General features: G+C 53.0%; 10 protein-coding genes across 10 annotated transcripts; 6 read left to right on the top strand and 4 right to left on the bottom strand.

The window, feature by feature from the left end:
• Positions 1-250: 250 nt before the first annotated feature.
• Positions 251-1395, bottom strand: RHO25_011471 (uncharacterized protein; the record flags this gene model as incomplete). Its single annotated transcript, XM_023602891.1, has 3 exons — positions 251-953; positions 1003-1153; positions 1215-1395. The coding sequence occupies 3 exons, from the start codon at positions 1393-1395 to the stop codon at positions 251-253; spliced, it is 1035 nt and encodes a 344-aa protein (XP_023454854.1).
• A 147-nt stretch (positions 1396-1542) lies between these two features.
• On the top strand, positions 1543-2414 carry RHO25_011470 (uncharacterized protein; the record flags this gene model as incomplete). The annotated part of the gene is made up of 2 exons (XM_023602890.1): positions 1543-1973; positions 2027-2414. The coding sequence occupies 2 exons, from the start codon at positions 1543-1545 to the stop codon at positions 2412-2414; spliced, it is 819 nt and encodes a 272-aa protein (XP_023454855.1).
• Positions 2415-3239: 825 nt separating this feature from the next.
• On the top strand, positions 3240-5609 carry RHO25_011469 (uncharacterized protein; the record flags this gene model as incomplete). Its single annotated transcript, XM_023602888.1, has 3 exons — positions 3240-3341; positions 3400-3652; positions 3718-5609. The coding sequence occupies 3 exons, from the start codon at positions 3240-3242 to the stop codon at positions 5607-5609; spliced, it is 2247 nt and encodes a 748-aa protein (XP_023454263.1).
• Positions 5610-7041: 1432 nt separating this feature from the next.
• Positions 7042-8288, bottom strand: RHO25_011468 (uncharacterized protein; the record flags this gene model as incomplete). The annotated part of the gene is made up of 2 exons (XM_023602887.1): positions 7042-8105; positions 8165-8288. 2 exons carry the CDS (start codon positions 8286-8288, stop codon positions 7042-7044), a joined length of 1188 nt encoding a protein of 395 aa, XP_023454264.1.
• Positions 8289-8948: 660 nt separating this feature from the next.
• On the bottom strand, positions 8949-10672 carry RHO25_011467 (uncharacterized protein; the record flags this gene model as incomplete). The annotated part of the gene is made up of 6 exons (XM_023602886.1): positions 8949-9011; positions 9083-9112; positions 9166-9578; positions 9630-10230; positions 10283-10513; positions 10562-10672. 6 exons carry the CDS (start codon positions 10670-10672, stop codon positions 8949-8951), a joined length of 1449 nt encoding a protein of 482 aa, XP_023454261.1.
• A 432-nt stretch (positions 10673-11104) lies between these two features.
• On the top strand, positions 11105-13276 carry RHO25_011466 (uncharacterized protein; the record flags this gene model as incomplete). The annotated part of the gene is made up of 9 exons (XM_065603419.1): positions 11105-11177; positions 11212-11792; positions 11843-11876; positions 11931-12267; positions 12318-12417; positions 12472-12575; positions 12633-12831; positions 12877-13015; positions 13065-13276. 9 exons carry the CDS (start codon positions 11105-11107, stop codon positions 13274-13276), a joined length of 1779 nt encoding a protein of 592 aa, XP_065459491.1.
• Positions 13277-13576: 300 nt separating this feature from the next.
• RHO25_011465 (uncharacterized protein) lies at positions 13577-15240 on the top strand (the record flags this gene model as incomplete). The annotated part of the gene is made up of 3 exons (XM_023602884.2): positions 13577-13721; positions 13778-13857; positions 13918-15240. 3 exons carry the CDS (start codon positions 13577-13579, stop codon positions 15238-15240), a joined length of 1548 nt encoding a protein of 515 aa, XP_023454259.1.
• A 797-nt stretch (positions 15241-16037) lies between these two features.
• On the bottom strand, positions 16038-17823 carry RHO25_011464 (uncharacterized protein; the record flags this gene model as incomplete). The annotated part of the gene is made up of 2 exons (XM_023602883.2): positions 16038-16260; positions 16316-17823. 2 exons carry the CDS (start codon positions 17821-17823, stop codon positions 16038-16040), a joined length of 1731 nt encoding a protein of 576 aa, XP_023454260.1.
• Positions 17824-22092: 4269 nt separating this feature from the next.
• RHO25_011463 (uncharacterized protein) lies at positions 22093-23266 on the top strand (the record flags this gene model as incomplete). Its single annotated transcript, XM_023602882.1, has 3 exons — positions 22093-22156; positions 22212-22317; positions 22390-23266. 3 exons carry the CDS (start codon positions 22093-22095, stop codon positions 23264-23266), a joined length of 1047 nt encoding a protein of 348 aa, XP_023454706.1.
• Positions 23267-23700: 434 nt separating this feature from the next.
• RHO25_011462 (uncharacterized protein) lies at positions 23701-26290 on the top strand (the record flags this gene model as incomplete). Its single annotated transcript, XM_065603418.1, has 8 exons — positions 23701-23707; positions 23767-23862; positions 23914-24089; positions 24151-24548; positions 24601-24917; positions 24967-25555; positions 25613-25930; positions 25999-26290. The coding sequence occupies 8 exons, from the start codon at positions 23701-23703 to the stop codon at positions 26288-26290; spliced, it is 2193 nt and encodes a 730-aa protein (XP_065459490.1).
• Between the last annotated feature and the right edge of the window lie 429 nt (positions 26291-26719).

Below are 26719 nucleotides of genomic sequence, written 5' to 3'. Positions count from 1 at the left end.
CGCGAGTCGCGTCCTGTACCAGGCGATGCATTGTCCACTCGGTGGCGCTGGTTGTTGTCGAGATGAACGAAAATCCGAGCAACATCGCGATGTCGTCCTCAAAGCGGTTATCAAGCTCACTCGTGCCATTGCTATCATCTTTGTCGTCGGTCGGCCCTCCATCCGGCTCGACAGCACGAAGAAGGCACTCTGGAATCGCTTGTCAATCACATAAGCTCATCAGTGATAACAGTTCGGCTGCCGAACTCCTCTATTGAGATATGTATTCGAACGAGATCTGCCAAGTCGTGATGACCGATTTGATCGCCTCCCAGTCGCAATTCGGCAGCTTTTCGCCGCGTGGCAGGAGTTTTATCCGTGATTGATGGTTCTTCTCGATCTGATGCAGATAATGCTGGAGCGAGCTGCGTTCTCCTCTCTCGCGGATGTATGCTGACGCCTGCGACATGGCTAGGGGCAAGTAGTCCAAAGCAGCGGCCAGTCGGTCGTACCCATCTCGCCCGTGCGATCCCAATTTCTTTTCTAGGAGCACACTCGCGTGCTGAGCATCCATTGGTTCTACAACAATGATGGACTGCTCGTAGACCAGCTGATGCGCAACTGTCTTTGATCTTGTTGTGATCACCACTGAGCCATGATCGCACACCGGAAAGTAGTCACTCAACCGGCGTCGGTCCACTGTGTCATTGTGAGAAGATGCGAAAACGTCAACATCGTCGAAATTGTCCAGTATTGCAAGCCACTTTCCTTTGCTCTTATCCCCGAGCCATCGTTTGAGCAGTTCTAGCAAATCTTCTTTCGAGTCATTTCGCCCGCGAATCTTTAGTCGGTCTGCAACATCTTTCACACTCTGCTGCACGCGCGCCGCGTTGTGGGCAGATATCCATATTATCCATGTGGACGGCGATCGCGTATGTACTGAGTCCGCGTACTCGACTGCAAGCTGCGTCTTTCTGCAACGTGTCAGCTTTCCTTGCGTGTGGTAGACACTGGCCTGCCCACCCTGTTCCTCCAAGTCCGACCACTGCTACTCGTGCTCTTGGTACTGAGGCCCTTGAGTCGACATCATTCAGGAGTGCCAATCGTGATACATAATTCGGATCGCGGAGGAGAGGGACAGTGGAGCATGGGAGCGGCGGAGTTTCTGCTCGTTCTACAATGCCAGACGGTGTCAGTTTCTGCGCGTGCCGTGAGGTGAAGTGCACGCCGCTGACCAGGGGGAAGGTGAAACTCGGCCGAGATTGAAGCGAAGCTCTGGCCCACCTGGAGCCCACTGTTCGCATCACCGAAAGCAAAAGACGCTTCTACAGATGTCATGGTCGTGTACTGGTCCAGAGATGCCACATCCACTGCCAGAAGCAGAGCGCGGAACATGACACGGTGTGGACGCAGCATGATCAATGTTGTGTAACTGTGGCTTGAGGCTGAGCGACAGCATGATCGCAGTGCATCGTAGACAGCATTTTTGCAGATGCTCCTTCTCACGTTCCTCCTCTGAATGTTTGTGCTGACTCTGTTGCAGTATTTCCAAACACTGTCGACATGGCAGACCCTCTGAGTGTTTCAGCCGCGGTCGTCAGCCTGGTGGTCCCCACCTTACATGGTGCACGACTTCTTCTGGACGATCTTGAGAAGATCACAAATGCGCCGGAAACTGTTGCACAGTTGACAGGGGAAGCTAAATCGATCAGCAAATACCTCAGCTTGCTCAAAGGCATCGGAGCACCAGTGTGGTCATCCCTAGGAATGAACATTGGCGATCAATCAAAGGCGACCATCCAAAGTTGTGAGGAGGCTTGCAGCACAATTCGTAGTGACATCCTACGTTGGACCAAGCGGCCTGCAAGTGGCAAACTTTCCTGGATTGACCGAGTGAAAGTTGGATTCTTTCGCGATCAGCAGCTCCAAGCATATTTCGACAGGCTCCGAACTCATAGACTCAGTCTGCAATCGGTCGTTGGCGTTGCTACCTTGTATGTCCAGACTCAAACAGCGAGAAAGACCATACTGACACGATGTGTGCTAGATACTCCTCAATTCGCAATTCCCAAACGAACAACGAAATCAGAGACCTCGTAACAGCCGCTAGCGACCGCACTCAAACAGAAGTCGCAGTAGTCCAGCGCAAACTGGAAGAAGTACAACTCCGTTCAACACCCGAATCCACTACCAGTAACGAGGACGCCACCGAGTACGACCGGGATGCAATTGCAACAAGTTTAGAAGATCTCCTGGAAGCACTCAAATTATCACAACCACTCTTACGGGAGCTGCTCTCACGATCAGACCCTGCTGAAGTTGAACGAAATGCCCAAAAGAGCGGCACTACGACCACCATCACGTTCGGTACGAACGACAGAGGCATGCAAGTTGGCGTCAGTCATGGCCAGATTCAGTTTAGAAGCGGCAGTTGAGTCCGCGCCTTCGAGAAGGCTCCCTCCCTTCGTGACATAGAACACCCGATCATGATTGGGAACATAGGAAACAGCGGCATAGTCCGATTGGTTCCAGCTATGTTCTACGAACACTACAGACTTACGCATACCACGCATAGCTACATGACATGGAGCACATACAGCATCACTCGCAATGACAGACGTTGCCAAGGCCGAACATTCACGAACATGAACGGAAGCATAGATGGGATAGGAAACATAGAAAAACTCTCGGTAAACCCAATATTCATTACAATCTCTGTCACTCTCCCACTCCACTACACACCATAAATAATACGTCGCATAAAAACAGACCGCTCAGAACGCACTTTCATCTCATCCAAAAGACATACATTCAATCATACTCGTCCACAATCCTGAATCCTCCATCATGATCATCCCAACAACGACCGAGCAATTCAAGCCCTGCTGCAATGATAGCCTCCAATCGCGCAAGCTCATCATATCAAAATGAAAGGACCTCAAAATCCTTGCTCCAAGTCAAAGAACCTTCCACCTCATCACTTCGCGAAATACCCAACAGCACTGCCACCAGACTCAGCCCCACTCTCGCAAGCAGCAGCAGGACAACTATTTTTGCTAGCGTTCTATGCTTACGTCCTCGTCGCTTCAAGCGCCCAGAGCACACGCTGATCAAGCTTCGACGGAAAGTTTACGTCTCAGAGACGGCAGGATTCACCATGCAGCTGCTGGTGGGGCAGCGGGGTGGCTACTACATATTCAGCTGTGGACGCCCGATGGATGCGACTTCGGGCTCGGTGGGGGTCTGCGCTGCGAACGAAGATGTTGACATCGGATCTGCTGAAGAACAAGTTCAACCGGATCAGCGCGAAGACACTGAGTATCGGCGGCAGGGACTATCTGCTGGGGCGCGCCGAGCGCAACGTGAGCTAAGGTTACGATATTGCAGGGCGAGAGGGTCTCTGATCGCATACTTCTCCAGATCAAGTTCTCCGAAGCGTTTCCATACAACCCTCTCAGTGGACAAAGATGCTTTCGATTACTGCGCATACGCCCTGCCTCCCTCGCCGACGTACTCGCGGTCGACTTGTTCGAGGCCAATCTCGATGATCGGCCAATATATGAAGCGCTTTCGTACTCGTGGAACCTCAACCCCACGTACAGCCTGACAAAGCTAGCATATGTCGACGACCAGAAGCATGAAGAGCGGCCCATCCTGTGCAATGAAAAGACCTGTGAGCTCATCTTTGATTTACTCAACCGATGGCTGTCGGAGATGTCGCTGACCGCTCACCATCAGTGCACATTACCATGAATTTATATCAAGCACTATTGGAATTCCGAGGCATGAACCTGGAGTTGCCCATCTGGGCTGACCAGATCTGCATCAATCAGCAAGATGCTGCAGAGAAAATCTCCCAACTCAAAATCATGACCCAGATTTACACGTCTGCTTCTGCCGTGGTCATATGGCTCGGAGCGCTGAATCGGACGAGGAGCTTTGCACTCGATTTTATGGAAACGCTGACCGACGATCCCACTGCTCACGCCACAGCAGAGAAAACGCGATCGTCGGTCCCCGCTGCCTCAGCCTCGCTGCTGAACAAGATCAACACCTCTTTCGAGCTCCTAGCTTTCATCTCGGGCTCTTCGTTGCAGAATGCTCGCTGGATGGCAACAATGCGCGTTTTCCAAAAAGAGTGGTTCAAGAGGATTTGGACACTGCAAGAATTCCTTCTCTCGAAGCAATTTCGCATCATGATGGGGAATCGAGAAGTGAGCCCTGCAATGCTCGTGCGGGCCGCTGGCCAATGTATAACATTCTTTGAAACAAATACTCTCGCAGTTCATGCTGGCTGGAATCAAGCATTCGAACACTTGAAGAGCGTCATCGAGCAGAGGGTGGGTCTATTCGAAGAGCGTGTTCATTTCCAGAACGGCAAACGCGATACGGCCGAGCAGTATCTCATCAGGGCTAGGACAAGGGCTGCCACAGTGCCCAAAGACAAAGTCTTTGCAGGGGCCGCGCTCTTGCGTGGCGGCGCACCGGAGTCAGTGTCATACTCGTCGCCGACCTCGGAAATCTACTACGCATTCGCGGCCGAACGATTGTGGCCCGAGATAGGCATAGATGGACTTTCACTGGTGGGCGGCGCGTATTCGAACGTTGAAGGCTTGCGATCTTGGGTCCCCGATCTCAGTACAGAGCTACGGCCAAGAGCATTGCGAATTTGTCGATGCTCGCAATTCTCTGCGCCATTTCATTCCGCAGCAAATGACTACACTATCGAGGGCAAGACAGTCCGCCTGAAAGGTGCGAAATGGGACAGCGTGGACAAGATTGGAGAGTCAATTTGGAGCTGGATTAATTGGAATAGCGTTGAGGAAATGGCGTACAACTCGGTACCGGCATCCAAGATGGTTACCTCGATGACAGCTGCACAAGAGCGCTTTGGAATGATGTTCGCATTGCTCGATGACCTGGGCACCACCTACAAACCCACCGGCGAACGAACTATGACTGCATTTTGGAAAACCCTTCTCGGCGGCGCCCACGCGGCAAGCAAAGAAAGCGATGCGATATGGCAATCTCGATTCTTCCATTACTTTGCGTTTATATATCTCATGATGAAATCTTACCTGGCGTGGAAGCGAGATAGCTCCAGTTCAGCCCAAAAGCCCTGGATAGTGTCGCAGATCCAAGACTTGCCACACATGGAAGAACGAGTCACGCATTTCCTCGACGTCAATGACGCGAACGACGTATTGCTCGAAGTTGAAGATGTCCAGTATATGTCATTGAAGCGCATCATATCCTCCCTTTCCCAGAGCATCTGGGGCGCCGATAACGCAAAAGACGCGAATGTGTGGAATGAAGTGTTTGGCGCAGTCGGTCGAAGCGACGACATTTACGAACCGATCAGCGTCTTCGGAGATTTGTTCAAGATAGTCTACGAAGGACGACGGATCTTCACTTCCACGAACGGGTTCTTGGGCATTAGCTCAGAGGGTGCCCAAGCCGGCGATTTAGTCTACTTGATCGCAGGCGCTGATGTGCCGTTCTTGATCAGACCAGTCGCTGGCGCTGAAGCGACATTCACGATTATTGGCGAGGCATATGTGCATGGTCTAATGGGAGGAGATGCCATTAAGGAGACCGAGTTGGTGTTCGAGTCCTTGCAGATTGTCTGAGTTCATCTGAGTCCGAGGCAGTCGTGTTAATGGTGCGCAGTGGCCACGTCGACGTAGTATGATCGGTGCTCAGGCAGGATTTGCAACTCCATGGCACCAAGACGATCTTCAAAGCTAATCTTTGGAGCTTTCCAGATGCGTTCCTTTTCTGGTGACATTGGAGTCGGTCCGCTTTCCCCTAATAACCGTCAACTTGATCCATAGTTCATAGCCTCGGTCGTAATGCGGCTCTGGCGCTTGCTTCATAAGCTTCTGCTTCACTGGTCTCGCTTCTCGTTGGAAAACATTTTGTATCTGGAGCTCGACTCTGTTTCAGCTCTGAGGCGAACACGGCGCAATCAGAGCCCGCACTGTCGAGTGGAAACAATAACCGCTATGACCGCTCTGCACAAGAGGCAGCAGGTGGCAGAATGTGAACTCTGTCCGAAAGACCCTGATCCGCCATCTTGAACGAAGGAGACGAGACAGGGCCCGAAGAAAAGAAAGAGTTTGCATCTGTTCGAGCGACCTAAAGCTTCGGGCCAGCCTGAAAAGCCTCTAATAACGAAACGCAACGACAAACTAACCTCTTTGTCGCTCGAATCCTCGTCGTAACCCTGCCTTTCTTGTCGTCCTTTGCAACGTAGTATAGGTCGACAAAGTTACTTTTGTAAATACTAACTCTGTTACGTAACGCCGAGGCATCGGCCTTAGGCTGCCTTTTCGTCGTCGACCTCGAGAACTAGTATCGGAATAGCGATAGCGACATATACCTATACCGTATCCTACGTAAATAGAGGCATAGCTAATAGTCGAAGATAGTTCGTTACTTCGAAACTTGCTAAGAATCGCGCAAATTTAGTCTTAAAATCGCGCAGTTTGTTATACTTAAAAGTACAGTTTCTTGTCGTGTTTCTTGTTTAAGGCGATTTTTAGCTAGCCCGAAGCTTTAGGTCGCTCGAATAGTCCTTCCCGAATACGTTGTCAACCTACGCATTATATCTACTAGATGTGAAACCAGACGACACGCCTCAAGAAACGCATGCAACAATTCGGGGACCCGACAAAGTTTAAGAGGCAATTGCTACGAAAGTGCGAAAGCATCCGCAGCTAATACGTCCAGCAGAAGGTATGGCCTGCGAGGGAAATTTGGGACCTCTCACGAGTTGGCATGAGAGAAGGAGGTGCGGTCATTTCACTTCCGTATCCACCATGCATATCTTCATAAGCGTAGTATGCCAGGCTCTTCAGATAGTACATGTCCGCCGACAGAAAATGGTCCATGGACCTTTGTGTCAGACGCCGTACGGATCTTCACTTCACCATCTCCAAGGGTCAACAGTACACACGATTCTACTGAAATGAAGTCCCACCAGCCGTTTGTTCACGGAAGCCGGCTTTCATATCCTTGGAAGTCCTCGCGTATAGTCCACGTTCTACAGTGATATCACTCTCAGTATTCACCACCCGACCCACCACCAGTCAAGAATGCGAAAACCGGCGCAATCAACCCCATCGGAATCCCCATCGAGCTCAGTGCCACGCTTCCCACAGTCTTAACCAACCCCACCACCAACGCCGTCCCACTCCTCTTATCCTTCGGCTTCTTCTTCATCGCCTCAATCTCCGCCGTCACAACCCTCCTCTGCTCCTCTCTAAGACGATCCTGATTAGCCAGCAACGTCCTGACCGTATCCTCAAAATCCAATTTATGTTTACCTAGTTCGCGTTCATACGCAGCTTTCAAATCGTCCATTTCACTTTGCATTCTCCTGCTCTCATTCCTTCGTTCGTAGCGAAGAAGCTCTTGCTCGTCGCGAACTTTGTCTAATTTGCGTTCGTATTCTTTCTTGGAGAGTTCGAGTGCTTCTTGGACTTCGAGGTCTGCGGCTGCGCGGGCTTCGTCCATTTCTTTGCGGATCTGGTCGAGTTCGGCTTGGTATTTCTTTTCCACGCGGAGAGCTTCTTCGTTCACGGTCGTGCCGGCTTTGGTTTCGATGAGGGGTTTGGATTGCTCGACCAGTTCGGTTTGGATCTGGAGGACTTCGGGACGGTTGTTGATGAAGCGACGGACGATGGTGAGGGCAGATTCGTGCGAGTCTTCGCATCGCATCATCTGAGCGCCACGTTTGAGAAGAGGCTGCCAGAACTCGGTCCTGGTACGAAGCTCGACTTCTTTGTCGCGGGCTTGTTGTTCTTGTCCGGTGACGCGGGCATCTTCCCATCGGTTTGTGACAAGCACCACATTCTTCATTGGCGATTCTCCGCACAGATCCTTGAACATCTTCAAGTTGCGGAGTGAAGAGCCATACATTCGTGGATCCTGGATCGACTGCAAATAGATGATACCGTTGAGTTTGAGATGTGGTGGGTTGCGATAGGTGAAGTCCATATAGTTCGCGATTGCCGTCAGAACTTCTGCCTCACTGCGGACTGTATCATTGAACCCAGGTGTGTCGATCAATGTCACTTGATGTCCGTCAAGCTCGAAGTCGTATGGTGCAACGTCGGCAGTGTCTGTATTCGTTATCAGTTGACAATGGCAGAAATAGCCAGTGACAATGAAGGGAACGTACAGGAAGAGAGACTGTGCCCGATCCCAACATCTGCTTGGCTTGCTCGCTGGATAAATGTGCTCTTCCCAGAGCCTGTGACGCCCATGACCGCAATGCGGATTGGGGCCTTTGATCCAGATACCATGATTACTGTTGTCCGATCGCGACGGAGATGGAAGACTATCTGTCCAAGACTGTTTCGATCTCGATATATAACCTCCAGGGCGCTGCCTAAAGGCGGCTCAGTACTCCCAAATCTGGTGATTGCGATGCGAGCCTGTCGTGTTCCCTGTTCACATTTCAGCGGAGATGCTTTGCATGAACAAAGATTTGTGTCGATTCCTGTGTGCAGTCATGGCGCCCTCTGAGATACCAACATGTACGTAGCTGTCGCACCGCATAGCTTCTTGCATGTGTTCCGAGCACGTCCTTCAGGAGTAAGCTGAGCATTTCCTCAGCGTGCTGCGGTCTACACCTGGTTGCAATATCGCGTAGAATCATCACCGGACCATGGCATGCAAAGGCTGCAGATCGAGGCGTAAGTCTATGTGTTCCGTGATGCCATTCTTGTCGCTGAGCTTCCGAAAAGCTTCTTCGGTTACGGTTCGTGGCGTGCAGCAAGGATGTTCATGCGTCTATTGCAATTTCCAAGATGAGTTGGATTCTGCCTGAGCGCAAGTAATACGGCCGTATCGCCCCTCGTTATGCTGTGATACCTACCCAAAGCAATCGCCAGCTTGTGTCGGTTGGAGTTCAACGCATCGTAAGCGAGCTGAAAGCTCGATCCTGTAAGGCTGTGAGGTTATCATGCAAGCGATTCCGCAGACAACGCATTGTAGCCTTGTATGATCTGACCACCATCAACGCTCTAGTCACAACACATAAACATAACGTCAGTATAGCCTCATTGTCTGCAGTATCGAACATCATCCCTCCAACCACACCACCGCCCTCGCCAAGACCTGCTGCCTATCGTAATGCTCAGCCTCATGGGTCCCACATGTCAACATTGCAGGATGCACCAAGATCTTTGTCAATTTTCCATCCAAACTGTGATCCTCAGGATCGTCGAGCTTGTACAACGCGTGAGCCTGTAGGATACTAGACGAAATGTCGAATGGTGTATGAGCGAGTTGTGGTAGGAAACGACATGCAATTGCAGGGCGTTGTGACCAGAGTCGGACGGAGAGCCGGCCAGTGGTAATGTAGATTTGCGTGAGTTCGAGCAGGAACTGTGAGTGAACGGGGGTTTCCATAGGGCGTAAAAGATTGATGATCATATCTTCATCAAGAATTTGAGCGTAATGCTTGGCCACTGTGTCTATTGCAGCATGGGACCTTTGGAAGCGCGCCTTTGCGCTTTCAGTATCGAGATGTTTCGGATGCAGGAGACGTAAAGTGTCAGAACGCCATTTGTGCGCTTGCTGAACGTCATCTAGGCGAAATTAGCACCAAGCTGCAAACTCAGAGATCGAAGAAGACGAACAAGTCATGATCTCTTCGAAGATCTTGTTCAGCGACACAGAAGAGTTTGGTCGTTGCTTCAGAATATCATACTTCGGCTTCGGACGTAGCGCCTCAAACCTTTGGTCGAGCCCGTCGTCAAGGAAGAAGAAGGGCTTGGTCAAGATGTCCTTGTGTATGCGGTGCGAGATGAAGGCAGCCAGAAGCAGTCGAGGTGCGTGTTTGATCTTCGAAAGTTCGATGACAGCTTTGGGTCCATCTCCGCCGAAGCGTACCACATGCTGAAGTGAGGATCTGAAGGCCAGCTGAGCATCTCCACTTTCGCCCGCAATGCTTGCAAGCGATTCTGCAGCATATGTTTTTGCGAAGTTCCCTATCATCTCGCGAACATTCGTGATCTCGGCGTTGATAGAATTGATATCAGGTGGCATCAACCTTGCATCAGTCATGGAGCTGAAAGATTTCTCCTGCAGCAGCAGAAGCTCCTCTCCAAGTTTCTCATTCTCGCGTACAAGCGCGGCAGTCTTGGTGTTGAGGGCATCAATCTCCTGGTGTCTACCTCTCAATATCTCCTGTAAGTTTTCGATCACTTCGCGAGGGTCGGCTTGATGGTACTCGTGATCCTAGGATTCCCATCTGTCATTATAAGGTTGCATAGCAGTTGATCTGACTGACCTGGTAGCACGACAATTGGTGTTGCATATTGATAGAGCGACCGTAGCCTGAAGATGACATGCCATGTTGTTGATAGGATTGAGGGTGTCGCTGGAGCTTGTTTGGTCCACTGGCGTCTTTTCTCGAAGTTGGCGGCCATGTCGGAAGAGCACAGTCTGCATCAGCGCCCGGTTGTGAGTACCCTCCCGGGCTCGTAGATAGATCTTGCGAATTGGTGGATGCTGAATACTTCTATTCCGAACGTCATGAAGTGCCCATCCATCGTTGCAGCAGACTAACATTGTGATGGCTTTTAGACTGATGCCGTCTTCCATCATATTGCTCATCGTGTGGAGGATTCAGGTTTCCCGTTGCCTTCTTAATCTTCTCTTTCGTACCAGAGAAGAACATCTTGATCGATTGCTGTACAGAGTGCGTGATGTTGCTGATAGAATCGTGCAGCCTCAAGATTGAAGGCGTGCTAATACGCGAGCCACACAATTTGGCAGCGCAGATGCAGCAGTTCGCATGGCTTGCGTGGCCATGCATCCTTCCTGCAATCCGCAGGAATCGAGCAAGCTCGCAAGCGGACCCGAAATCTGTTGTGGCACCTGCAAAGCATAGCAACAAGCCTGCGCTGGGAAGTGCGCTAATTGTGGTTGTTCAGCCCTTCGAGCTTAGAAGCCACCAACTCGAGGCGACGCTGCGTGTGAGTAGCGTGACCCAGTTTGACGATCTGCAAGCACTCAATCGAAGTTCTGTAACATCGCGGTATCGGTATCCTCTCGAATTTCTTAGTCCCACCTTTACCACGCCGAATGCCCAAATAACGCCCTAGACAACATGACACGCCATAGACTTATCGTCGGGGTCGACTATGGAACGACTTATTCCGGCAAGTGCACGGCACTCAGGGGTTGGCATTGCAAGCTGAGACTGACGGCAGACAGGTGTGAGCTTCGTAACAACGGATAAAGCAAGCCTGGAAGACATCCACGTTATCAGGACGTGGCCTGGCAAGGATGGAGAGTGGAAGACTCCGACTCGAATTGCATATGCTTCCGAGAATCGCAAAGCCGCTCTGAATCACAATCTGTGGGGATACCAGGTGGAGCCGGGCATGATCTCATGTTCTTGGACAAAGCTTCTGCTGGACTCTGAGACGAAGAGTTCGCAGTATGATGATCCCAGCATTCGTGCCGCGATCGACGAGGGCCGTCTGCGCCTGCCGGACAATCGAGATGCGCAAGGCGTAGCAGCGGATTTCCTAAAGGGCTTGTATGCGCACATGGAGAACAAATTGATCCGAGAGTTTGGGAAGGGAATTTTCGATTCAACTCCAATGGATTGCTGGCTGACTGTCCCCGCGGTATGGTCCGACCAAGCCCAGAATGCTACAAAGGCTGCTGCGAAGGAGGCTGGGTTTGGTTCTCGACCGGGCGACTCGATTAGCCTGATTCCGGAGCCAGAAGCAGCGGCTGTGGCTGTTCTCAAGAACATTGTGCGACCAGACGCCCTGAACAAGCCCCAGGTATGTTGTAGCGCATGCGAAGCTACTTTGTTTGAGTTGACATATTTTAGATAGGCGAAACCATTTTAATCTGCGACTGTGGAGGTGCGTATGAGGCTCACTGCGATTCTGGTGCAAGCTGACTCGTCATTTCTGCAGGTGGAACGGTGGACATAACCAGCTATACGATTGACCAAGTAGAGCCGACTCCCATGTTTTCTGAGGTCTGTGTTGGTATTGGTGGTAAATGTGGCGCCACCTCTATCGACCGTAGCCTGCAACGACTCATGAGTAATCGCTTTGGCGACGCATGGGACAGCATCGGCGTTCATCGCAAGGGACCCGGGAGTAACTTTATGAACAAGTGGGAAATTGTCAAGCGCCAATTTGGTGATGTCGGAGACGACCGAACGCATACCTTGGGCCCACTGAATCTGAAAGGCGTCGCCGAGTCGAAGTGGTATGATGAGGAGGAGGGCATGGTCCGGTTGACGAAGTCTGCAACATCCCCTGAACATAAAGCCACTTGTGCTGACATTTCGGCAGAGACGACCTGAGAACTGTGTTCGAGCCTACGGTCGGAGAGGTCATCAAGCTCGTTGAGGCGCAAAAACGAGATATTGAGAAGAATGGAAACAAGCTAGACGTAAGTGGGCCCAAGGATTATGATTTTCAAGCACTCAGCTCACCTCATCCGCAGCGAGTCGTGTTGGTAGGAGGCTTCGGAGATTCGAATTATCTCTTTTCGCGGCTGAAGTCTTGGTGCGAAGGCTTCAAGATACGCGCGTTCTGTCCTGAACACCCGTGAGTAATGTTCGTGTTCGTATCAGAGCTCAGTTTGACTTACTTGCGACGTACAAGGCAAGCCGCTATTGTGAGAGGGGCCGCATTGCGCGGTCTGGTTGGCATAGCACCTCGCAAAAGACGATGCCGACGCCACTATGGCTTCTTGATCAGCCGACCTTTCCAGGCAGGAATAGATCCCGCTGAAGACGCCTTCATCGATCCGTACGATGGCATTAAAATGTGTAAAAACCAAATGCTTTGGCTTGCGGCAAAGGTCAGTAATGGAGGAGGCACATAGGCCCAGGCTGACGAAGATCAGGGAGATGTGATCACCGAATCAACCTCTCGCTCGCATTTTGTCAATCTCGCGAATAGGGTCAAAGAGACAAATATGACGGCAGACTGGCAACTTTACAGCTGCAGCAAAGATACCGCACCGCATCGATTCGACTATTCAGGTGTGTTTGACGCGTGTCCAAGTCGAAATACCTGCTGACGCGCCAGTAGTCCTTGAGTCGGTCGGCAACATTCACATCGATTTCAGCAGCATCAACGTCTTTAAGCTGCCCACGAAGCGCGAATTTGGGTTCTTTGGCAGCCGGTATTACAATCTGGCGTTCGAGATCCAGGTCGATTTCGGAGCCAAGAGCGGATCGTTGGAGGTGCGGGCGCTCTGTGATGGCATTGTAACCGGCCACGCTGAGATAGTGTACGACTGAACGCGGTGAAGTAATGCACGGGTCGAAATGAAATGGTGATGTCTTTGATGGTGAGGCGATGTGTATGTAGCTATCGGATAGGAGCGGCCTTGGAGGAAGGCAGTGAGGACGGAGGCTTTCGGAGGAGAGCCGCCGACCGGCATGTCCTTCCCCAATCGCTTTCGCTTTGCTCCGGTTGGCGAGAAGCTCTCGACATCCAAACACTTTCAAGACTCAACGACAACATCACCACCACACCACCTCACACCACCCCTCCGCCGCCTCTCTCCGCCGCCGTCTTCTGTTGTCTCCGGCGCAATCATGTTCAAGGCCGTGCTGCCCCGTGCGCCCATGCGCGCTGCCCTCCGAACTGCCACCCAAAGCTCAGCCCTACGAGTATCGCCGCAAAGCACATCCTTGCTGCAGTCACAATTATTACAACGGAGAGGATATGCCACACCTGCTGGTACGAGAGATCTTGGCATCAAGAGCGCTGTGGCCATGGGAGCTGACACTATACAGAGGAGAAGGACCTCGTCATCATCGGTGGTGGCGTTGCGGGATATGTTGCCGCCATCAAGGCCGGCCAAGAAGGTCTGAAGGTAAGCATATAGCACCGACTGGATGCGGAGTGTCATCCTCTGACAACTCGGATTGTACAGGTTGCATGCATAGAAAAGCGCGGAGCTCTCGGCGGGACATGTCTCAACGTGGGCTGCATTCCCTCAAAATCTCTCCTCAACAACTCGCATCTCTACCACCAGATCCTCCACGACACGAAGAACCGCGGTATCGAGGTCGGCGATGTCAAGCTCAACTTGGCGCAGATGATGAAGGCGAAGGAGACTTCCGTGTCCGGCTTGACAAAGGGTATCGAATACCTGTTCAAGAAGAATGGAGTGGAGTACATCAAGGGAACTGGCGCCTTCGCGGACGAGCACACTGTGGCTGTCAACCTGGTCGACGGTGGCGAGACAAGCGTGCGGGCGAAGAACATCATCATTGCGACTGGATCTGAGAGCACACCTTTCCCTGGCTTGACCATTGATGAGAAGCGCGTCATTACATCGACAGGCGCTATTGCGCTGCAGGAGGTGCCAAAGAAGATGGTCGTGATCGGTGGTGGTATCATTGGTCTGGAAATGGCATCTGTCTGGTCAAGATTGGGCTCGGAGGTTACTGTGGTGGAATTCTTGGGCCAGATTGGTGGCCCAGGTATGGACACCGAGATCAGCAAGAACATTCAGAAGACTCTCGCCAAGCAGGGCCTGAAGTTCAAGCTCAACACCAAGGTCGTTGAGGGAGACGACAGCTCGGACATCATCAAGATCAAGACAGAGGCTGCCAAGGGTGGAAAGGAGGAGACACTTGACGCCGACGTGGTCCTCGTGGCCATCGGCCGTCGCCCATACACTTCTGGCCTGAACCTCGAAAGCATTGGCCTCGAGACCGACAACCGTGGCCGCCTGGTCATCGACAGCGAGTACCGCACCAAGATCCCACATATCCGCGTCATCGGCGACTGCACATTCGGACCCATGCTTGCCCACAAGGCTGAGGAGGAAGCCGTCGCAGCCATCGAATTCATCACCAAAAACTACGGCCACGTCAACTACAACGCCATCCCATCTGTCATGTACACTCACCCCGAAGTCGCCTGGGTCGGACAAAACGAAGCCGAGCTCAAAGAGGCCAAAGTCAACTACAAAGTCGGCACTTTCCCCTTCAGCGCCAACTCTCGCGCGAAGACAAACCTCGACACTGATGGCCTCGTAAAATTCTTGGCAGACGCCGAGACGGACCGCATCTTGGGTATTCACATTGTCGGGCCGAATGCGGGAGAGATGATCGCCGAGGGGACATTGGCGTTGGAGTATGGTGCCAGCTCAGAGGACGTTGCCCGAACATGTCACGCTCACCCTACGCTTGCGGAGGCGTTCAAGGAGGCTGCGATGGCGACACATGGAAAGGCTGTGCACTACTAGACGAAATTATATCGCTGTCCCCAGTCACATGAGACGGTTGATGGGTCCTCGTTTTGCATTTGTGTCTGGTCTTTCCAGCAAGTATTGGCTATGGGAGAAGCGGCAAGGAGTTTCGAGATGGAACCCTGAGGCCGGAGAGGAAAGCTGGCTTGAGGCCTCCAGCGTGAGAAGTTTTCTGCTTGTGTCTCTCTGTATCTGTGTAAGTGTCTGATATATGAAGCATTGCGAATGGGATCATGGTGTGAAGAACAAACAACAATGGGTTTTCATCACTTCTCTACGAATCGTCTCGACGTGTGAATTGTCTTGCTTCAAGTTAATTTGTTCTACAGTATGTGCTGCTGCATGTATCGTTGCTAGCTCGCTCTGATTGTATCCGGCTCGAATATCCTCGTCTGCGCCATCACTGTCACCGGACACAGAATCTTTGCGTTGCGTCAGAATCACATCAGAATCAGCTTATCGAAAAAGTTCAGTACATTCTCAAGAGAGATCCGAAGCTCATCCTGATCCGGAAAGGGTGAACTGCCGAACATAGACATCGGGTGAAGTCGAACGGTCCCATAAGCTGATTAGTATGATGTTCTCTTCGACTTGCTTGTTCCACAAAACAAGCTTAAATCCCATGATCACGAACATTCTCAAAGCGCACTGATCGTCAGGGGTATAGAGTTTGGAGGCCAGACCAGACCAGACCAGGCATCAGGACTCAAGTATCAGCCAAGAAAGCTTCACCGTCCATCCCTGGAATGAGAAAGATGGCTCGAAGAACCTTAATTTGTAGCAGCATGCGTTGTCTAGGGCTTGCAACGGCCCATGTAACGCGGGTACAAGCATGTGTCGCGGACGGTGTGCTGTTTGCAAAGCCAGGCGAGGAAACGTTCGAGTCCTAGACCGTAGCCGCCGTGAGGAGAAGTGCCGTAGCGGCGCTGGTCGGTGTACCAGTAGTATGCGTCTGGGGAGATGCCTTCGCGCTTGTAGGCGTCCATGAGCTCGTCGTAGTCCCACATGCGCATGGAACTAGAAGAGAAGATGTTAGCGGAAGAGGTAAAGATTAGTGTGGAGATGTGCTTACCCTCCGACGATCTCTCCGACGCCTGGCATCAAGCAGTCGACAGATTCGGTAACCCGCTTGTCTTCGGGATCCTTTTGCATGTAGAACGCTTTGATCTCAACCGGGAAGTGCGTAAGGAAGATGGGCTTGTTGATGATATCCGTCATCCTGCGTTCCGCGGCTTCGGCAATGTCGTCACCGAATTTGTGAGGCTCTCCGTCCTCGTTTGGAATCTCGTGTTCGATGAGCCACTGAATGGCGTCTGAGTACTTCATTCGCTTGAATGGGCGCTCGGGCTTGGTGAATTCTGGGTTGAGCTCCTTGATCATCTTGGCATAGCGTGGGTTGTCCAATACAATGTCGATGACGCCGCAAATGACATCCTCAAGATGCTCCAGGAGATCATCGAAGGTGATAAAGTCAAGCTCAGCCTCAACATGGGTGTACTCGGACAAGTGTCGGCGGGTCAACGACTTCTCGGCACGGAACGATTTCTCGATGCAGTAGACGTTGCCGGCGAATGGAATGGCTGTCTCGAGGTACAGCTGCGAGGATTGCGTCAGATAGGCCTTTTCCTGGTAATAATCAAAGCCAAACAAGGTGCTGCCTCCTTCGACCTGTGTCTGGACCAATGCAGGAGGAGACACCTTGACGTAGCCGAGTTCGTGGTATTTGAGGTTGAAAGCGTGCTCGACGGCGTCGCGAATGAACATGACCGCAGATGACTGCTCTCCACGGAGTACCAAATGCCGTCTGTCAAGCAATGTCTGTGGGTCGCCTTTGGCTTGCACCACGTTCGTAATGGCATCCTCGCCACCAGGCGCCTTGCCAATGACTCTCCAGTAATCGGCATGAAGCTCGCGGTTGTCCGGAGCATGTGCTCCAGGCGGTACCTCCCACATCTCACCGGTGATCTCTACGCTGGATTCGCGAGTCAACGTGAGCGCGTCGTACGTCTTGACAAGATCTCCTGTGAGCACACATTGCAGATATCCATGGCCGTCCCGCAGTGTGATGAACAAGACCTGTTTTTGATCACGCACGCGATGCACGCGACCCATCACTCGTACTCGTGTCCCTCTGTTTGGTGCCCTGTAGTCCACCTCCTTCGGGCGCTCTCCACTTCCCAGCTTGACAACCTCTGGCCGAGTTTCGCCCAAGTGGATCTTGGTGGCCTTTGGAAGGTTCTTGTCCTCAGTGATGACGATCTTCTTGGACTCCTCCAACACCTTTTGCCGCTCTTCCTCGAGCTTTTTTTCCCTTATCGCTAGCTCTTGCTCTTTCGCTGCCTTCTTCTTTTGTGTTTCTGCATAGTTGACTGCCTTCTTCATTGCAGCCTTTGCCGCCGGCTTGTATGATGCAACCTCATCCTTTTCCGCCTTCTTCACCAAGTACTCAGCAGAGTCGGTGTGCTGGACGTAGGCATATTGTAGCGACTTGTACGGCTTCGCCTCGGTGCCCTCTGTTTGTGCGGCGTCTTCGCCGATCTCCTCGTCGATGTAGATGGTCTTCTTCGCGGAGTCCGCCATGATGACGGTGACTGCCTGGAATGAGTGGCTGTTACTGTCTAAGTCTCAGCGAAATGGTGCATGCGACACAGATTGAGAGTGGTGCAGAAAGTCATATCTCGAGTCATATCGGAACACCTTCCCAATCCGCGCAGCCCACTTTCTCAGGGCCATTGAGGCTTGGCACCACAGCCGTTCGCACCTGAAACAACATCTCGTATCAAGGAGGCCATACGTGACCATTGCATACAAACTAGTACTTCACGTTGCTCCTGATTCTCGGAATTGCCACCCCGGCTGTGATCAGTCCATGATTTGTGACTGGCAGAAGACTTTGCCAATGACACCGACTGCAGAACACTCCTATCTCCTCCAGATGTTAGCTTAGCCCTCCGCCCCCACCCCCACCGCTGTGTGTCGCCGCCGCAGAGCCCGCTGATAAATCTTGATCGCCGTGCACCAATTCGCAGGGACGTCTCAGCGCGTGGTCCACCTTCACAGCTTATCCTGGAACCGCTTGCGATTTGGTCGAAGAGTCACCGGCTGCGTCTGGTCGTGTGGACTGATCAAGCAAAATTCAATGGCAGCGCGGTGAGCATAGCATTGACGTGGCCTCCGGAACTCATCTCGGGGTCGACGGCGACGGTCATTCACAGCGACCACGTTCCTCACCATGCTTCATTGGTTCACAGGCGTTTCTCGCCCGTGAGCAGAGGAGAGCTGCAACCGTCAGTGCCACGCAACTGCATTGCCTTCATGCCCACTGTGTCCAAGGGTGCTCGTACTTGACTTGTTGAGCGCCGATGGTGTCACTGTCATTGGAATCAAAGCAGCGAGTGTGTTCAAGGAAGCTGGAGCCGATGCATGCACGCAACGGTTATCGGCTGTAAGGAGATAGTCGAACAAGCCATCTTACCCTTTCTGTTCAAGGCAAGCGTTACAAGTCCGATAGTACTTGGTGCTACGCATCGGTCGAGTTGCTCCTCATGGCGGTGCGTATTCGCTGCCCTGTAAGACCTTTGGGTGCTGTGGTAGCACGCTACCGGACAGCCTGCCACATCGTTGGCGACAACTGCCACGTCGAACGACTGACCTCGGTGGCCGGCAATTGGAAACGGAGCGTTGAGAAAGACGGCCCATCACAAGTAGCCGTGCGATTGCTGTGCCCATGCCTCTTACCCGGAATCGACGAAGAAATACACATCGATGCTCCGCAGTGGCACTGGGCGTGGAAGCTGCGCCTCGATATTTTGCTAGCCATCGCTCAGGGTATAGATAGCACAAAGGTGGCCAGGCGCTTTGGTGACCGCCAGCTGCAGCCATATATAGTCTGCAAGCCATAGTGACGAGGTGTTCATCGCTTCTGTCGTCGTCGTTGTCCGGATCCGCGAAGCCTCGGGCAAGATGCTTCTCGCCCGAGTGTTTGATCTTCCATCCGAGGCGTTGAGGCCGTGCGAGTTCGCGCGTAGATCGACCGCGCGCGTTGATCCACTTCAGTTCCACCATGCGGACCCGAAGGATAGAGCGACCCCTGCACGATCACCAGACTTCATCCATTCCGAATCCGTCGCACAATCAGCCATACTGCGACACCCAACTGCCGGCATTCGCGTTCTTCTTATGCCGCTTATAGTGAGAACTGGAACTGCCCGCGAGTGATGCGAAACTGAACATCGCAGGAGCACCCAACCATTCGGCAAGCGCACCCAGACCGGCAAGAGCACCAACACGATGGCAATGTTGAGAAGGTCGGTGGCAAAACAACTTTAGCTCGGCTTCTGTCGCTATTTCTTCACTTCTGCTACATTGGACCGGACCGCTTCTCAACGCAGCGAGGGTGGAGGGGTGGCTTCTCTTCTCGTACCGTGCTGGAGGGCTCCGCCTGTTGGAAGTTAGTGGTTTCGTCGGACGAGCGACTTCTTTCGCGCTCTTGCACGTTCGGGCGCGAGACGCATCTGCATTCGGCCACCGTCTGGGGACTGACGTTCATCTTGACCATGTTTGCGCTCGCGCAGGACCCTAGGAATGGCAGTTCTCTTCCTCCCTATCCTGGTTTCGCGGCCGAAACAGATCGACGATCGTTTTCTTGGCACCTTCCCAACTTCTACTTCATGTGCTGGCATCCCACGTCCGTCGACCTTGGTCCAGCTCGACGAACTCCATCGCTTCACGAGGTCTTTGATTTCTCTTCGACATGCGCAAAACATATCATCGCGCTAAGACGGCAACTCGCCGACTACCATGGCATCCTGACTGACGTTCTTGCATCCTCATAAAGCCAGCGGCCACCAAATGACACATATCCGAGGAAGGCCACATGATTGTTGCGAAGCATAGCTTTCGGAATCTATTCAACTTCAGGAGTAAATGGAGGAATCAAAAAGGCCTCAAGCTTCACATGACTCTCGGCACATACAACCGACCGGAACACGCCTGCAATCGACCGCAAGCCCAACAAGCCGAATGCCGTATCACAGAGGCTGAGCGAGCCTGACGCTCTCAACTTGGACCATCACCATGAAGATTGCACGCCAGAATGCAATGCCTCCGCCACAGAGTCTGAAGCTGGCGACGTCTCGGCGAGCTCCGAGTCACGCAAGCACGCAGCACCAGCATGACCACGTCAGAGCTTGAGGAACGGGTCGGAAGGATGCTCTACTACTCAGCAGAATGCACGTACATTCAACAGTCGCATACAGCAAGGCATGTGGATGTTCCAAGTGCATGGCGTGGCCGTTCCAACACGTCAACTGTGTGAGCGTACAAACGCTTCCCTTATTCCAGTGACGACAGTGGGCATTTCGACCCGGCTCTCGAAACGACACCGCTTGGTTCGACCGTTGCCAGAACGGATAGGGAATATTCGCACCACTCAAAGTTTCCTTCGGACGTGCTCAAACGGTCATGGGCTTCACCAAGGCCCTCACGCACACCCTGTGTCCCCAGGCTAGCACCAAGCCCAGTCGACTAAGGGTCAGGCCTCGCTGCCGCGCTGCAACGTTTCATGCATGGTCGCGTACACATTCCCAATTGCGGGCGCCGGGATCAAAGCCGGGCTTTGTGCGAACCTTGCCCTCGATTGCACTTGACACCATTTATTCTTTTACATGGCAGTGTTGACTGTGTTTAGAGGTAACTCGAGATGTGTCTGTGGAAGAATTCGCCGGCGGCCGTACCGGTGCGCCGCCGGCGCACCGGTGGGAAATGTCGTACATTGGCAGACTCGGCCCCGAACTCGCCCGGGCCCATGTCCGGAGACGTCGAGACATCTTCGTACTGTGCATCGCAATCAATAGACATCACGTATAGTGATTCTCGTCACTCAAACCAGCATCAGGTTGGTGTTGGCGACGAGAACGCTTTCCATGGCCGGAGATGACTGGGAACCACATCGGAAGACGTCGCTGCACGGATATTACTGTACCCAGGTCAGGCAGCTATTGGCGATTTCCGACATTTTGTGCAAGGCTCTGTCTTTGTCGTGACTGCGCCGGACCCGAAAGCTCAGTACTAATATGCTCAAGCGCTCTCGATTGTCGGTCTTCTGGAGTTAACGCGGATCGAAGACCAAAAATCACTTCTTGGAGCGGGCGCGAGAGACGACTCGCGCGTTGACCGCATGAGGAAATCGCCGCCTCGAAATCGAGCCTCGCAGCACCAGCTGCTCGAATGGAGACCTATACAGTACCGCATCGTCCGCGGTACTTGCGCAATGCAATGTGGACAAGTTGTGCTGGGGTCGAACATGTCGACCAATACGATCGCTATTCTAGAAAGTTCCAATCAACCAGACTCTAGCGGGGAGGAAAACCCGCGGACACGTGCGTTTGCGCCTTCGAGAAAGGGTTCACGCAGGGCAAGAAGCCTTGCAGCACAAATTCCAGCAAGCCATTCCATATTTTGTTGGCAACTTGCGACGAAACGGGCCCGAGGTAGGGATCTTGGTAAGCAATGCCAAGCAACCCGAGCTCAGATCTCTATACCAACCCGAGATGTTCTGAGAATCGGTGGCCTTCAACTGGTCGCATTCTACAAACCGGAGCCGCACCTCGGGGCCGCCTTGAGATCTCAGATACATGCGAGACACTCCTTGGGAACACGCGTGTTACAACGCGCTGTTGCTGGCATTCCTCAAAAGCGGAGTGTGGGTCCGGGTAGGTGATGGACTATGCTCCGGCGATGAAGATTGTAGGTCACGACGTGATTTTCCTCGAAATTCATTCTGCACGATCTCTGTCGTATGCTGCATCTTCACATACAGCTCAGTAAAAGTTCTTGAGCTGGGGCCAAATGATGAAGCGGGACGGCCTGGACAAGGACGGGCAGTCTGAGAAGGTGAAGAAGACACTGCGTGGTACTGTGTCTTTGCGCCTCGCTGGAGAAACGATCATGCTTACTGATTGACATAGGGCGAGCTGAGAAAGCCTGCGTACGGTGTCGAGCGAAGAAGCGCACTTGTGATGGCGGCAATCCGTGTCTACGGTGCAAAGAAAGCCACAGCGCTTGCTATTTCAGGTGAGTCCCATATCTGCCTCACGTCATGGCTCCGCACCCACCTTCGGAAAACCGCTGACCATAGCGACGCAGTGACTGGCACTACACCGTTCCCTACCCTCGCGAGTATGTCGAGTACTTGGAAGAGCAACAGGAGCAGCTTTCCAATGGCCTCATGACACTGTACTCGATTCTCAAGGAGTCGAATATCCAGACTGTACCCGCCCTACCCGACAAACCTGAGGCGCAGGACCTCTTGGCAGCCTTGAAAGGGCTGAAGCTTGACACCAGGTCCCAATCCGTGAGCAGCAGTCAACGGCAGGACGGGACCCACATGCAGATGAATGAGATGTCCATGGCAGGGCAACCTGACTATCGCCAGGGATCAGCACCTGTCGCACTCCATCATCACCCTGCAACATCACCGCTCCAACCTGCCCCCATCTTCATGCCGCAATTGGGACCACCAGGCATGTCGTCGAACATTACATCACATGCTTCGAAACCTACACCAGCACAATACGCTCCCCCATACCGGCCATTTGACGCGCCTCATCCGCTGCCGGCACACGTGCTCGGCCCACACTACTTGCCGTCGCATACAATACGACACGATTTCCTTCCGAGCGGAGAGAATAGCGCGATGCGAATGACGGATTCTTGGCAGCCGTCGCCGTCGTCGCTGACACCAAGCACAAACACTCCGCTGGACAACCGGTCTCACAACCCGACACCACTTGCCAGCACACCAGGCATGTTTGCCGAGGGTCAGCACGAGGGCATGTACATGCAACCGTACGCGCATCAGCACCTCTCGCAACCCTGGGCGTGGGAAGCAGCAGCAGCAATGCATGCGGGACCTACGAGCAACAGTCATTACGATCCGCGAGTATTGAGCCCAGAGGCTATCGAGGCACGCGGAGAGATGGTGGCTCCGCACGAGTCCCAAGCTCCCTACCAGCATGGATGACCCCGGTCGCCGTACCCCAGAAGGTTGGCATGGTCGCGACTTGCGCACCACGCTGGCACGCACGCAGCTGCTGTGTGGTCCCTTCGCGCGGTGTGAAGATAAAGACGCGCTCGGGCCGGCATCGTTAGGCGTTTTCTAGAACGATGCGTGGATGTCGTCGTGTCCGCCGACTCTGCACATCCTGCAGTCCTCCGCGCCCTCTCCATGTCGTCGCCGGCCAAAGTCACCAAGACGTCGCGCCCGCGCGCACCGCGCTCCTGCATCCCGTGTGGCAAGAGGAAGGTCGGCTGTGACAAGGCAAGCACGCACCTGCAGCAGCTGCCGTGAACGTCCGCTCATTCGGCTCACAGGAACGACCGAGCTGTGGACGATGTGTCCGCGCGGGCATCGCCTGCACCTACGCCGCCGCGCGCTCGCCGCCGGCCGCTCTCACCATGATCGGTGCGCCGACGTCTACTTAACGCATGCACACGCCCGCGACACGACCTGACACCGCCCAGATGAGACGCCATCGCTCGCCTCCCGCGCCAGCCGCCTGTACGAACTCACCCACGCCGCACCCGTCGCCGACGTCCCCATCCTCCCGCCCAGCAGCAGTAAGACGAGTGTGACAACTATGTGAGCGACAGCCGCTGAGAATGGGACAGCAACACGCAGCGACCGGAGCACGCCCACCGAAACCGGCCCCGTCTGCGCCCCGACGCCACCCTCGCCATGCCGAGATGGCACCACGCCGACCAGAGACACTGGACATCTGTACGTAGGACCACACACGAAGGGCCATTACATATCCAGTGCACATTTTGCCTTGATCAGCCAGGAAGTAGGCACACCATCAGCATTGCAGAATTTTTCACAGCTGGGCAGTTCTGACTCTGCCACAGGTTGCTGCGATCAACGACCTCCTTCGAGACCAAAAAGGCTACACTCGTGGCGGCCCTCCAGATTCCATGCGTGGACATCTTGGCCAGACCTTTCCGGCCTCGCCTCCCCTCACTGCAACAAAGCTTGACTCAAATGGCTCTTCCGTTGCTAGCACCCCGCACGAATTGCCCGAACGAGAATTGTATGGGGACCTGTTTCCGAATATCCCCGCCTGGAACCCGCAAGACAACACGCTGCTACAATCGCAGACTCCGTCCATCGACGAGATCTTGGCAGGCTTGCCCACGAAGGAACAGAGCGAAGTGCTAATATGGTCATATATGGGTGGCTATCATGCCAAGAGATCATTATTCCACGGCCCATCATTCCTCGTCCAAGTCAGGAAATTTCAACACTGGTCTGTCGCAGCTGGATGCCAAATCTTTGCTCGTGTGTTGACACATTTGCAGGTACGACACGCGAGATCCGAACTACCAACTAAGCGTGCACTTCCTTTCATTGCTCACTGCCGTGCTCTTCGCTGGATCAGTAGTGTGCCCTCGCTTCCGCCTCCAAACCGTGTTTGGTAACATCAGTCGTGAGACACTGACATCAAGACTATATCGAAGAGCTGTGCGCGCCATCAGATTGTCAGAATTTCCTCAGTCGCCCTCGCTGCAGTCACTATCAGCTTTTATTATAGTTGACTCCACATGGCTGCGAGAAGAACAGCCGCTAACATGTTGTTCATTCATCGGAGTTGCGACTCGAGTGGCCCAGATGTTGGGTGCGTTGCCTTGCATTTCCGGGATGTGTCCCCAGACTGACGTTGACAGGCTTGCATCGAGAGCCTACCACATTTGGCCACTTCTCAAACGTCGATGTCCACATCAGGCGGCAAATATGGTGGTCCATAGTGTCTATTGACGCTCAGGTGGCGTTCGCTTCCGGTCTGCCTCCGATTCTCGACTGCAGGTTATACAACGTACTACCTGTGAGCGAGATCAGTGCTGCTGCCATCCGAGAGGACTTCGAGTCGCACGGCAATGCGAACAAGTCGGTCCTTGGTATTTTCATTGGAGGGCGCTTTGCTTTCTACAAGAGAGGCAACGAGATTCTGCATTTGCTGCACAGTAGTTTGTTGTCAGAGAAGGACCTCGACCGCATTCTGGAGATCACACGAGCCATCAAGGAAGACATGGATTCAAGAACGGAGCAAATCCACCTGATCGAGAAGATGACTACGACTAGCGAGCCTTGCGACGGGAGCGACATTGGCGCACTCCGTCAGACAGAGTCCAATGCAGCACTTGCGCAGTTCGCCAAGATGTTGTTCGCCTTATGGGCAGCAAAGCCGTATTCTGTCATGTATGGTCCCATGCGGAGGCAGGGCTTGTTACCTGCACTGAGAAAGAAGCAGCCTGGGTAAGCTGTCCCAAACACGTTTCACCTGCGGGCCACTCAACTGACTCTTGTCGACAGCGTCATTGTCTATTGCAGGGAATATGTTCATCGTTTCCTTCGACTGGCCGAACGGCGCGATTTCCAACCATGGCACTGGTGTTGGCCTGGCCAACATCAACCTCTCCACAGCATTATGGCTTTGATCACCGACTTGGAAGACCACCCCAACGACCCGGAAGCTGTCGAGACAAGGAAACTTGTCGACCTTGCCATCTACAAATGCATCGGCTCTGATGACTGTGGCATCGTATCACACGAAGACGGCAATCCCGATCCACGTCCGCTTCATCCGGGCGGAACGCAAGCCTGGCGGTTTCTCCGACGAGCTAGAGACAGGTACGTACCTTCAAGCTTACCCTTCCTCCCTCACACATGACACAGCTGACTTTTCCACTTCAATCCAGAGCGTGGGAGATGGCCGGCCTCGATCCCTCGATTCTCACTTGCCCGGAATCAGTGCATGATATCCGCCTCAAAGGCGTGCCGGATGAAGATCGAGATGCCCAGGATCAACCTGATGAATGGCAAGATTATGCTTATGGTCCCATTCCCCAGACTTATGCCGAGTGGTCATATCTGGGGCAAGCAACGGATCCCAATTTTGGTTTCATGAATGAATTGGAGTTGCAGTTTCCGCCTCCGACGGCGGCGGCGGGAACGCATCCTGGGGTACCTGGTGGGGTGGTTGGTTGCTGATCTGAAGATACCATATCGTTGTGCATTTTTGTTCACCTTTTGATGAGGTTCATTCGGGGTGTGAGTTGTTCTCGGTGCTGTTCATTGAGAAGAATGGATTAGGAGCTGCAAAGCGAGGGAAGAAGCTTTTGAGCTTGGAAGTAGCATGGAGAGGCTGCATCAGCGAGGAGTGATGAGACAATAGTAAATTGTCGTTGTTGTTGAGATAGCAGCTTTATGGAACAAAGTCGTTCGCTGCTGTCAACTCGTGAGCAAATATTCCTTCTCCGATATATTATGATACTGGTGAAGACTGTTCGGATATCATGATGTCAAGTGTATATGTTCAATCACTGTTGTTACCAGTACATGTATATATATCTAATAAGGAAGTGACATCTCCCAGCTCTGCTCGCACATCGCAACCCTCCCCATTTTGAAAAAGCAGAC

Source organism: Cercospora beticola, chromosome 8, assembly GCF_033473495.1.
Source record: "Cercospora beticola chromosome 8, complete sequence".
NCBI lineage: Eukaryota > Fungi > Ascomycota > Dothideomycetes > Mycosphaerellales > Mycosphaerellaceae > Cercospora > Cercospora beticola.
Note: the sequence above shows the minus strand (reverse complement) of the source record. Positions and strands in the feature narration are given on the sequence as shown.